This window comes from Glarea lozoyensis (assembly GCF_000409485.1).
Source record: "Glarea lozoyensis ATCC 20868 chromosome Unknown GLAREA9, whole genome shotgun sequence".
NCBI lineage: Eukaryota > Fungi > Ascomycota > Leotiomycetes > Helotiales > Helotiaceae > Glarea > Glarea lozoyensis.
The window spans coordinates 185,589-197,935 of record NW_007361004.1 but is presented as its reverse complement, the minus strand read 5'-3'; the positions used below and the strand labels follow the sequence as shown (position 1 = coordinate 197,935).

The 12,347-nt window shown below is 49.0% G+C and overlaps 5 protein-coding genes across 5 annotated transcripts; 3 read left to right on the top strand and 2 right to left on the bottom strand.

The window, feature by feature from the left end:
- Nucleotides 1–38: 38 nt before the first annotated feature.
- On the top strand, nt 39–1,870 carry GLAREA_08009 (Cytochrome P450; the record flags this gene model as incomplete). The annotated part of the gene is made up of 5 exons (XM_008090056.1): nt 39–282; nt 331–872; nt 932–1,268; nt 1,328–1,547; nt 1,651–1,870. The coding sequence occupies 5 exons, from the start codon at nt 39–41 to the stop codon at nt 1,868–1,870; spliced, it is 1,563 nt and encodes a 520-aa protein (XP_008088247.1).
- Nucleotides 1,871–2,185: 315 nt separating this feature from the next.
- On the bottom strand, nt 2,186–3,151 carry GLAREA_08008 (NAD(P)-binding Rossmann-fold containing protein; the record flags this gene model as incomplete). Its single annotated transcript, XM_008090055.1, has 1 exon — nt 2,186–3,151. The coding sequence occupies one exon, from the start codon at nt 3,149–3,151 to the stop codon at nt 2,186–2,188; it is 966 nt and encodes a 321-aa protein (XP_008088246.1).
- A 602-nt stretch (nt 3,152–3,753) lies between these two features.
- Nucleotides 3,754–7,601, bottom strand: GLAREA_08007 (uncharacterized protein; the record flags this gene model as incomplete). Its single annotated transcript, XM_008090054.1, has 4 exons — nt 3,754–6,817; nt 6,909–7,213; nt 7,373–7,486; nt 7,530–7,601. The coding sequence occupies 4 exons, from the start codon at nt 7,599–7,601 to the stop codon at nt 3,754–3,756; spliced, it is 3,555 nt and encodes a 1,184-aa protein (XP_008088245.1).
- Nucleotides 7,602–7,851: 250 nt separating this feature from the next.
- GLAREA_08006 (uncharacterized protein) lies at nt 7,852–8,010 on the top strand (the record flags this gene model as incomplete). The annotated part of the gene is made up of 1 exon (XM_008090053.1): nt 7,852–8,010. The coding sequence occupies one exon, from the start codon at nt 7,852–7,854 to the stop codon at nt 8,008–8,010; it is 159 nt and encodes a 52-aa protein (XP_008088244.1).
- Nucleotides 8,011–9,592: 1,582 nt separating this feature from the next.
- On the top strand, nt 9,593–12,244 carry GLAREA_08005 (uncharacterized protein; the record flags this gene model as incomplete). Its single annotated transcript, XM_008090052.1, has 1 exon — nt 9,593–12,244. One exon carries the CDS (start codon nt 9,593–9,595, stop codon nt 12,242–12,244), a length of 2,652 nt encoding a protein of 883 aa, XP_008088243.1.
- Between the last annotated feature and the right edge of the window lie 103 nt (nt 12,245–12,347).

The window sequence follows — 12,347 nt, the reverse complement described above, 5'->3', positions numbered from 1 at the left end:
GGATCATCAACGAAATAGATTACCCTTCAAAAGGCAACATGTTTATCGACACGATAGACGAAGTACACTTCTCAGTCCGCAACGCACTCATTTTAGCACTATCTTGTATAATTTTATACACAGTTCTTCTCACAATATACCGTCTCCACTTCTCACCCCTAGCCCACTTCCCAGGCCCCAAGATCTCAGCAGCCACAGGATGGTACGAAACCTACTACCAAATAGTAAAAGACGGAGGCGGCCAATTCACATTCAAGATAGCAAAATGGCACGAACAATACGGTACCCTCCCACATCATTTCATCACACCACCATACTAAAACCCTCCAGGCCCAATCCTCCGCATCTCCCCCCACGAACTCCACATCTCCGACCCCTCATACATCGAAACCATATACTCAAACGGCAAAGCCATCGACAAACCAGATTACTTCTCCCACCAATTCGGCACCCCCGGCAGCATCTTCGGCACCGTCCCACACGAACTGCATAAGCAAAGAAAAGCAGCTATTCAACCTCTCTTCTCTACACAAAGAGTGTCTGAGCAATTACCTCAAATCCTGGACCAAGCGGCCAAGCTCTCAAAACGGGTGTCTGATGAGTATGCAGGAACGCAACAGGTGTTGAATCTAGGTGATATGCTATCTTGTTTTGCCGGCGATGTGATTATGAAATTTGCGTTTGATCGAGAATTTAAGTACCTCGACTCGCCTGATTTTCGGAATCCCTTCACCGCGTCTTTTGTGGGGTTCAAGGCGTTCGCGCATTATACGATTCAATTCCCGTGGCTTCCTAGGTTGTTGGCTAAATTACCTGATGCGGTGGCTGTTATACTGAACCCTGATTTGAAGCCGATTGTTGAGTATAAACATGTGAGTTTACGCTTCTTTCAACGAAAATAACGAATCTTGCTGACGGTGTTACTAATTAGAATATGACAGCACAAATCAACGCCATAAAACAAGCTAGAGACAAAGGCGAAAATAACCCAGCTAAGGGAACGATCTTTAACGAAGTCCTCGACTCAAATCTTCCCGCGTCTGAAAAAACAACGACGAGATTGTCAGATGAAGCAGCGGGTATAGTAGGCGGTGGAATCGAGACCACCAAGTGGTCAGCGACGGTGATGTGTTTTCATATCATCAATAACCCCCCAATACACAGTCGACTGCGTGACGAGCTCAAGAATGCTTTTCCAGATGGTTTCGAGGTCCATGAATTAGCTCAACTGGAAAATCTACCATACTTGATGGCTTGTGTGAAAGAAGGTGCACCCCCAAACTCTCTATAAACCCAATCTTTTACATACTGATTATTTCATATCCAGGCCTTCGTCTCTCATACGGCTCCATGACACGCTCCCCGCGTATCCACCGCAATAAAGCACTGCTTTACAGGAGTTACACTATACCTCCCGGCACACTTGTTTCAACCGATGCATGGCACGCCCACCACAACGAACGCGTTTTCCCGGATAGTTTTGAGTATATTCCGGAACGTTGGTTGGGGAATCCTAAGGGTCTGGATGGAGAGAAAAAGTTGTCTACGTAATCTTACGTTCTGTCTTTGAAGCTGAAATGCGTCCAAAAGTCCGCCCTCTTCCTAATTCATGAGAGAACCATTTACTAACTACCGCGTCTTGATCCATAGATACGCATTATACTTCGGACGCGGAACACGCATGTGTCTTGGAATGCATCTCGTTTACGCGGAGCTAGCCATCATTATTGCGATGTTATTCCGCTCGTTTGAATTCGACTTATTCGAAACCGATCGAACCGATGTGGATTGTCACTTCGATCAGATCGCACCTGGCGTCAAGCCTGGAAGTAAAGGGGTGAGAGTTTTGGTCAAATCTGGGCTTCCTTAGTTCCTTTCCTTAAGACCAACAGCCAAAGAATATAGCTTCGGTGCTTCAATATCTTGTTTTCGCGCTCATTATGAAGATATGAAATGTTAAATGAAGTACTTATGGCTGAAGTTAGATGGCTCCGTTTTGGCATATTTGATATCTTAATATACATGATTTGAGAAAACAAGATGAGAGGTCCGATGTTATAGGCGAAGAGAGTGGATACTTCATTTCAATCAAGCTTGATACTTAGTTTGAGCGATGCCAACAATCCAACAATGGACAAAAGCCTCGATACCCTCCATAACCCCCATCGGTGACTTGTATCCCCCTTCAACAACACCCCTCAATCTTCCTTTCACACCACTCCCACAACACCCTCCCCATCCCCTCTTCCAGCGCCGTATAAATATCCCGTCTAGGATTCCCCTCCTGAACCCGTCCCCAAGGAATAACATACGCACCCTGATGCCTTTCCGTAATCTCCTCGCTGAAACCCGCAAACAACTCCGTGTACGCGCCCATCTTCGGCGGATGCAGATACGTATTCACAACGCACATAACCCACCAGGGCTGTCCATCCCAAACCTTCGTCGTCAGATTCCCCGGGTTCTGACAGACGCTGATAATCCCGTCCCGTCCGTAGCGACGCCCACATTCATGCGATACCATCCAATTAGCCGCTTTAGAGGCGCCGTAATTGACCTGTACATCTCTCACGCCTCCATTCTCAACATCCGCGAGATTCACACCGCCGACGGGCGCTTTGAGTTCCATTAAATGCGAGCTCGTCCAGATGACACGCGTACCATTCTTCCTCGACGAGGCGGCCGCGAATCTAAGTTTCGGAAGCAGGAGTTTGACGAGAAGCAGATGCGCGACTACGTTTACTCCCATGTGGACTTCGATTCCCTGTTTAGTCTTGGCGCCAAAGGGCTGGACTGCCACGCCGGCGTTGTTCCATAGGATATCCAATCGTTCTTCTTGCGCGGAGAAGGTCGCGGCTGCGCTGTGGACGGTTGGGAGATCGGCGAGATCGATGTGGAGAAATTTGAGTCTCGCCGTGCCGGATGGATCGGTGGATGTTATTTCTGAGATGGCTTTTTTGGCGCGGGAGCGGGAGCGACTGGCCATGTAGATGGTTGCGCCTGTTGGGTAGAGGAGTTTGATGAGGGCGAGTCCAACGCCATCGTTGCCGCCTGTCACCATGAAGACCTTTCCGTTTTGACGAGGGATATCATCTTCGCTGAATGTAGGTGCTGGAGGGTAGGTTTGGGAGAACCAGGATGAGAAGGCCATTTTGAGGGATTTGGTTAGAGGAGGGAGATGGGAAGAAGTTGGATCTTATTTTTGAGGCCTTGTGTGAGGTGTGATTTCCTGATTCGTAGGTAACGCCGAGGTTGTTGGAATTCGAGTGAAATATGCAGTTGGATACTATTTACCCGGCCATCCAATCCTAAGAAAACATAGTTGTTGGTAATTTTCATGTGCTTTCTACCCTGCTGACCCTAGTTGCAAGTTCCGAAATTTGAAATTAGTGTTCTTTACGCTCTCTTCGACTCATTCCAAGTTCTACTTTCAAGTCTAATCATTCTCTGATAGAAGTAGCGCTGTAATGCGTGGTTCCTTTTTGATGACATTCCTACATGTGCAGATTGAAGGTCGAGATCATAGAATTGATAGTGCGTCTAGAGTTTATCCTAACTCTAGGGAGGGGTCTTGCGGTGAGATATTGAGGCGATCTATGCCATGGAGTTTGGATAACAGGCGAACGGATCTGACTTACCTCCGTTTGCGGGGTTAATGAAAAGAAAAAGAGTTCATCCCAGGAGTCCTATAAGCCAACATATTATCAGAAAATAAATGAGATAAATTTGACCACAAACCTAACAAAATACTCATCAAACAACACCCCTCCTCATCCACTTCCCCACCCCCCTCGAATCCACACTCGCTTCTCTCCCCTTACTCTCCCCTCCAACCCCTCCACCACCACCGCCAACCCACCTTCCCTTCCCTTTCTCCTTTCCCATCCCAACACCTCTAGAATCCACACTTTCCTCCCTCCCCTTCCCCTTCCCGCCCTCCCGATCCTGACTCAAGAACCTCTTCTTAACAAGTTTACTCGGTCTCCTAGCCGGTTTCTTCTCCTGCACCATCGGTATCCCATTCCCACTCCCATTCCCGCCAAACACAGGAGCAGCACCATCACCAACAAAGATAGGTGCCATACCACCACCACCAACCTCCTCATCGTTGAAAAACGTATACTGCGTTTCCCTTCCTCTCCCCCTTTCCTTCTCACGCTCATTCGAGCCCCGCATGACCATTCTTTCATTTCGATTTCTCTTTTTTCTTATGCTATTACTTTCTCTTTCAGCTTTCTTACCCACATTCTTATTTCCGTTTGTTCCCTCACTGAGATGGTTAGTACGGGTTGAATCCTCAGCACGCCTTAACGCCTCAACACCTCTCGCATCCTCCTCCCTCATAAACGCTCTACTACTATTCCCCTCAAAACTCATAACATGCCTCATGACATTCGGATCAGCATCCGGAAACGCATGAGTCCCAAAATCCGGACTACCAAACGCAGGCGTACCCTTCGCGTCTGGCGAAATGTGCTGACGACTAGATTTCCGTTCCGGGATCGGACGTTTACGCTCTGGCGTCTTCGGCTCAGGTGGCTGTTTCTCAGGAGTCGGTTTCACGTCCGGGAGTTTGGGCTGGTAAACTTCCACCGGCTTAGCAGGGACTTTTAACTGCGCAATATGCGTAACGGGCTGCTGCGTGATGAAAGAGTCCATATTTGACATCGGCGTATTCTTCGGCGGCGGTGCAGGCGGATATGTGATTTTGATCCTCGAATCCATAGATGGTTTCTTTCCATTGCGTCCATACCTCGGTTCACTTCTCGCTCTCCTATGTTTCTCCATCGCCTCCCTTGGACTAAGAATCGTTCCTAACAACGCCGCTGCTTTGGATGGCTTCTCCAGTGCTTTGTCAACGCATCGTACTTGATACCGACCTATCCAGATCGCCTGGCCATCCCGAAGTTTACTGAGACGTTCGCGTTCTTCGCGTTCGCGTTTTCCGAGCTCTTCCCAGGCGCGACGCGCTTCTTCGCGGGCAAATCGTGCTTCTTGTTGGAGTGAGGTGATGAGCGCTTCAGTTTCTGAGATGTCGGCGAGCAGTTCGGCTTCTGGGTTGATTTGGGCGGAGCGTCGTTTTACGGATTTTGGGTTGGGGATGGGGTGGGGATCACCTGGGGAGAAGATGTCAGTGAGGGCGGCGTCGAGTTTTGCTACTCGACGACTGGATTCTCTTTCGAGTCGTTTGACGGTGAGAGGATTAACGTCCATTGAATTGGTTAGTGGGACTGTTTCGGGTGGGTCGACATCTGGCTGATCTGCTTCGTTTGATTGAGTGTGAATCTCCTTTTGGCTAGGGTTATTATTATCGTCTCGAATGTATCTCTCTAGAGCGAACGGATCTCTGGCTTCAGCGTCCGTTGATTGGCGACTGACAAATTGACTTGATTGTTGTGGAGTCTTGACACGAGAGTCGGCTTGAAAGGGATTTGAATGTAAAGGAGAGTCGTGTCTACCAGGCGGTCGCGAGATCCCCGGATGAGCAGCCATCGGAGTTTCGTGGTTTAAACGCTCAGATGAGTGATTCGACTCGAGTGGGCTTTTAAGACTTTCAAACACCCGATCGGACCCAGATGGCTTGCCAGATAATTGCCGACTTTCTCCAAATCCTTCTCTACCGTAATCACTAGACGAGCGCGGCCCATCAGCCTGTTTAGAAAATCCCTTATTGTTTGGGCCTCTTGACGTTGTTGGTCGATTAGCATCAAGACTGGCCTTACCATATGGAAATCCTCCGCTCTGTGCGATAGGACTAATTGGTGAGACTACAGTATCCGCTGAGTACCGATTACGAGCAAAACTCTGTGGGCTGACTGGACTCTTTTGAGAGTCGTTGACGTTTGTGATACGCACAAGGGTGGCCGATTCCAGTGTGGATTTCACCGACTTCATCATCTCGTTCATATGATTTGTCGCCGCCGTACTTGAAGATTTGGAATAGGAATGCAATTGTCTTCTTTTTGGCTCACGATTATTTTCCTTCGTTTCGATTAGTCGGTGAAAATCCTCGACAGACTCAACGGCAAGGAGATTCCTAGATTGGACATATGCGATAAATGACACTGCCAAGTCATCAGGTAGCATGTCCCATATTAAGAGAGGAATAGACATTAGTATCATGGTCGAATAACTCCTGTAAATGCCTTCAACAACAGCATATTTTGCTAACGCCGGGATCTGTCGAATATCTTGGTACCATGTATCGACATCGACAGTGTGATCTTCATCGATCGCAACCGAAATTAACACATGAGGTATCTGCAACTCGCCAGTTTTGGATGTCTTTAACAAATTGGCGGGATTGTAAATATCGAATTTGGAAAATACAGGTGAGGGATTGAGTGGTGAGGGTGCCAAAGCTGGTCGACTAAAATTTGCACTCGCTCTGCCGTTTACCGTACGACGAGTAGCCAACTCAATACTCAGCGACGTATCGATACTCGAGTTGAGGATGTAAATTGGTGTCTTCCGATCTTTAATCTTCTGTAAGTCGGCCCACCTTTTTCGTTCCGGCTTTTCGTGTTTAATTGCAGCAAGCACCTCACTATGAAGCATCGCAGCTGTGAATGCTGGTCTCGTGATCCAGTCTTCGAGGACACTTATTAATGCATCGGTGAAAAGATTTCGACCTGGACCAGGAGGCCATGGTTCAAGACCGGAAGCAGCAAGAGTTTCTGTGATACCCTGCCCTCCTCCAGTTGACGAACCAGGTACCGCGCAGCAGTCCAGGAGGAACAGTACATCCGATTCGGTTTCCTCAAAAAGATTTTGGATCGCTGACCAATCTAGAGATGGGGAAAGAGATTCTTGCTTCCTAATCATTGTTAGATTAGAAGGTCCTCACAGAAATGACAGAACGATAGAACTGGTCCAAAGGCACCCATTAATAGTTTCAGTCAACTTACGATAACCATGTCGTTTGTCCAGAGCTGTTGATGACACCATGTCCTCCATAATAGACAATCATCAAATTATCGCTCGAACCGTAGTCTTCGAGAAAATGCAGAACCAAGCTCATCAACTTCAGATGAGAAGACGCAGACGGTATTAGCCATAGCTGAGTATTGAATCCGTAGCAAGCTTCGAATATTGTGCGCATACGGATAATTTCGGGTTGCAAATTTGATGAATCGTCACCCCATTGGATCAATACTGCAATCACTTGCTTGTATCTGTTTCGTCCGCGATTAGGAAAGACCCTTGATGCAGACTGAAGCTGGGTTAGTACGATGTATCTTTTGCTACTCGCCAAGAAGGTCACGTTAGAAGACCATAATTTGACAGGTCACTATCAGAATGAGGCTCTGCGGTTCATGACGGGAATAGAGGTTTGGAAGCTTGAATGTAAAATATCAGCACCGAGACTCACTTCTTCGAGTCGATCGGAAAACGTTCCAAGCTCATTCATATGATACTTCGCCCGTCGTGTATCATGAGTCGTGGCAGGTATTGCCGATAATGGCGTCGTATTGACCGAGCGCTGCTAATCTTGTTAGGACAGATCATCATATCAATGGCCTGCTCACCTCATCTTCTACTACTGCTGAACTTCGGTTTCCATTTTCCCTTGAGTTCTCTAGAGCATAAGAACTCGACATTGGATCCACGCCGAATATATTGTTAGTCGCTTGCTCGCCCACGTCAATATAAAAAGACAGATGTTCGTCACTGGGAAAATAAAACAGGGTCTGATGCGGTTCTGCTTCTGGTATCCCCTGTCGCGGAAGGTTCAACGACGATTTGGAAGAATGCGGACTCTGCTTCTTCCGTTCAATCGCCCAGTCCTCGTCACCGACAGGTAAGCTCTTCTTCCTCCGCCGCAAACGACATCGACAAGGCAGTGACACAATGCCCGATAACGTGGTGAGTCGGTTTGTTATACTTGGTAGGAGATTATTACACGTGGTACACAGCATTGAGCCGCTTCGAATGGCATTGACGAAGACTATGGAAGTCAATGATGTTGAAGACAGAGGTCGTCTTCTGCAGCATTTCTGCACCTGGTAAATGGCCCAACGTGCATGGCGGGGTTTTCAAAAGACGAAGGATTTGGAAGCAGCAAGCTTAGAGAGCTGGGTGAGCTTTGGAAAGCGTAGCCTTGCTGCTGGGACGGATCTCCAGCTGGGAACGGAAAGTGTTCATCGGCATCCTCTGCCCTCTGCGGGAGACCGTAAATAGACATAGCGTGACGTCCAGCAACGAGGCTATATGCTAGTCATGCTCCAGATGTCGGCCGGGGGCGCTGCAACCCGGTGAATGGTAGCACTCGGTACAAAAGCGTCGATGGAAGGAGAGACTCATGGTTAGGAAGCGCGGATAAAAACGTAGAAGGCTTGGGTGGGAGGTGTCAAGTGGATCGATGGGAGCGGGAAGGAGAACACCACATGTCGACTCATGTACGCAGTCAGCAGTAGATAAACGAGGAAGGTATCTCAACCATAGGGGAAGCGAGCTGGGAGACAGAAGGATTCGAAGTGGAGGGGTAATAGCAAATCATGAGTAAGCGAGGTCAATAGTTGCATGAATTGTAGCTGAGCTGATGTTGGTGGAGCTGTGTGGCGACGTATCATGTGAGTAAGGGCATGGAGAGATAGATGTGGTTGGTTGAAGAGCAATGTATATTCCGAATGGTGTTGTTCAATGTTCTTCGTTTTGGCTGCAATCTTTCGCTTCGGACCAACCCCTCTATTTCTTGTTTCTGCCCAATCTCCCAGGCAAGACCTAATCACGTGTCAGGTCATAAATTATCTTTCAGCCTCAGGTTCTAGGCAACAAGGCTCCATGGTCTAGCTTCCGTCAGTTAATTCGGGCCGCCATGGCACTGAGGATCTTCACTACGTAGCGGAGCCTCGAGCCGCGACATGAATCTTGACGGTGAGAGTCCTGGTTTTGCATAGGAGGAGAGTAACCGTGGAAACGGCAAACTTGATCAAAATAAATCTCGTTTTACCGTGACCTTTATTGCGCATTTATACAAAAGATTTATGACGTTGTACAAACAAAAGACCTACCTACCTAGGTACTTGGAGCAAGTCTTATCCTACAACGCCCAATAATTGTACTGAACGGTCCGTACCTCAAAATCTCCGCAAATAATGTCATGAGCACAGTCCAGCTGCCTTAACTGTCAACCAGGAAATACATGGTCTTGGAATGAATGTCTATAAACATACATTTTTGAATATTTCCACGCAGATACTGAATCATTTATTTTACAATATCTCCACGCATCTACACTGATTGTAAAAGCAAATGGGAAAACTCGAGTAATTGTGCTGCTATCCCAACTCGGCCAACCTCCAATCACACGCCAACACACCTTCCTCGCTCAACCCAACTCCATCCTACATACATCGGCCCCTCACGACTCCATCGCAGACACTTGCAATCGTGGCACTTTCCTCGTTGGCACCCATCTCATCGTCCATCCATTCTCCATGTCCTCTGACGCCATCTTTTCGTAGCTCCAACACACCGCTGAGAGCGAGAGCGAGAGCCTCGACCGTTGCGCCCGTGCCGCCGCATGGTTCCACCCAGCCAACATCACTCTCTAAGCGCTTGGGATTCCTGACCTTCCACACCATCAACAATGGCACATAAAGATCGAGATGTGGAGGTACAGTCAGGAGAGAGACCGAGTGAGAGGAGACATCGATCGAAGTCGGAGAAGGACCCAAAGGACCCAAATCGCAAACACAAATCTTCACGAAGTTCCAGACCCAAAGTCATCGATCCAGAGACGGGGGAAGTGATCAAGACCCCTCACCGCAGTCGCAGAGAAAAGGATTCGGAAAAGAGATCAGAAGCGTCAAGCTCCATGGCCGATCTGGTACCAGAACTTGCTAGGACCGCATCTGCACCGGGCGCAACATCTCGGGGCAGCTTGCCATATCCAAGTTTCAATAAAGCACATAGCAAAGAGGCAGTCAATAGCAGGGAGGACTTCAAGTTGCCTACCAAGGCAAAACCCAATGTCTACACACCGGAGTCGACCGATCTAGGATCTGAGGACAAACCACGATCGAAATCGGCAGAGCACTTCTCGCCGAGTCGAGGCGCAACTACAAATGCCAGGCCTCCGAGTCCCCCAGAGACGGAGTTCTCACAACAGAGAAAGGGTACACCTTCACGGATGTCGAAGGTACGAGAGGAAGTAGAGACAGAGTCAAGGCCCAGCTCTAGGACCTCAATCAGAAAGGAGAAGGAGCTCAAGCCGCGTGAGGCAGACAGAGATGACCAGTCCAAGGTATCAAAGGCGTCGAAAGCCAGTACCGCTATCAAATCACCTCGAATGGTCCCGGATGGCGTCAATCCATTTGGAGATTCCAATGCTGCGACCGATTTGAGTGCAGAAACTCGACAGTCGACAGTAGATTCCAACGTTACTTCCGTCGCCCCAAAGCGTGTTCCTCAACCACTTGCTACCGGTCGTCCACCAAACTTGGATACCGACTCCTCTCCTGAATCGGCCCAAGATTCTTCTCCGCGAACACCTACCCAGACACCCCAGTTTCCTCCGCCAGACCTCAAATCTACACCCTCTCCCTTCATCCATTTTGATGCGCCCGACTCTAACCCTAGCGAATATTCTCCGCAGCCTCCCCCACCACCGCCGCCCCCGAACGTTCCTATCAATATACCCCGAGTTGACTACCTTTTGAATAATGGTGGATTACTTCGACCTGCACCTAAAACTTTACTTTCTGTACCTCCCCCAATTAATCCACAATACAACGTCTCAAGAGCTGCCACCCCAATGCCGCCAGAGATTGAAAGAATATTCGGACCCTTTTACAACACATTGGATCAGTATGAAACTGTCATTGCTAAAAATGGATCCATTGCAGTGGCTACTGGGTACAGATCTGTGGCTAGGAGGTTATTGGATAGACTGGAAAATGTTTTTAACCGAGATCTCTCATCCGAAGGTTGCAACTGCATCATGTGTGAGCATTCTGATCAGTCGACATATGGAGCGGGTAGGGGACTAGGATGGGGTGAGGTCTTGGAGTGGGTAGGTGGACGACGGGATCTTCCGCAATGGCCAGCGTTCGACTTTGCATCACTTGGTGTGAAAGCTGGAGAAGAATTAGCTGGTATTGGTTTGGCTGGTCCAAGGAATCCCGGTGATGGCATAAGGCCTGGATCACCTATCAAAATCGATCCGGATGTGGCAGAAGAATATCGAGAGCATTATCTTGCACAATCGAAAAAGACCAAAACAGCCGTCAATAAATGGCTCTCGAGCTGTCCAGAAACTGCTGCTGCACCGCCGCAAGAAGTAGACGATGAAACGCTATCTTTTGCGATCCTCACCCATCTCGATCAACACGACCGACCTATATTCAACGCTTTACTCACAGGTTCAAGTGTACTTCAACCAGTGTCTAGAGCTCCAACACCTCTCCGAAAGCCTCGTACAGATTTCATGATGAAAACTGTCCAGGCATTACAACAATTATACAGGCTACCAGTCCCACCACGAGATCCAGAAGCGGCAATCTATTTACTAAGAAACCCCGAGCTACACAACCTTTTGGCAACAATGTCCAACATTCATCAATCGGAATGGGAGATCCTCACTTCCGGCCGTTTCGATGGATTCTTATGGTCGGGCGCTGAGGATTCTACCAACCCTTCACCTGCACCTTCACGTGGCCCAACACCTGCAAATGGAAACCGCGGACCACCCACCCCCGCCATGCGCCAAGCATCACGAACCAACACCCCCTTCTCCCCCCTCCGCAACCAAACCTTCTCACCCTCCATCGCCTCCTCAGGCTATCCCTCCCGCGGCCCAACGCCCTTCAACCAATCCAAAAACCCGGTCTCCAACGATGAAGAAACCGAAATCGCCGTCCTCGCCGAGATCGAACGGGAGATCTATCTCGGCATGGAAGCACTCGAAGACGCTTTCGAAGGCCTCCACCGCAAAGCCGAGTACGTCCGGCGCGCCCTTCGCGAACGCGGAGCTGGATTATCTATGTCGCTGCAGTCAAGACGTTCGAGTCTTCAGGATCCGATGCGCTTTGGGACGCCAGGCCTAGGCGTGGGATATGAACGGCCGACTTGGGGTGAGCAGAGTGAGCTTAGTGAGAGTGATTGGGATCCCACAGATGAGCAGAGCGAGATTGCGCCTGATGACTCGGCGAGCAATATAAGTAGTTCGAGACATCGGCGGCCGAAACGGCGGACTGAGCGGAGGACGCCGGCGCCGGTGGAGGAGGAGGATGAGGAGTGAGTGAGTGGGCTTTTGAGGGTTGATTAAATATATGGTTTGTGGGTGGGATGCATGGGATCTAGGGCGTGTGTAGGAAGTTAGCGAACCGAAGCGAAACCAGACG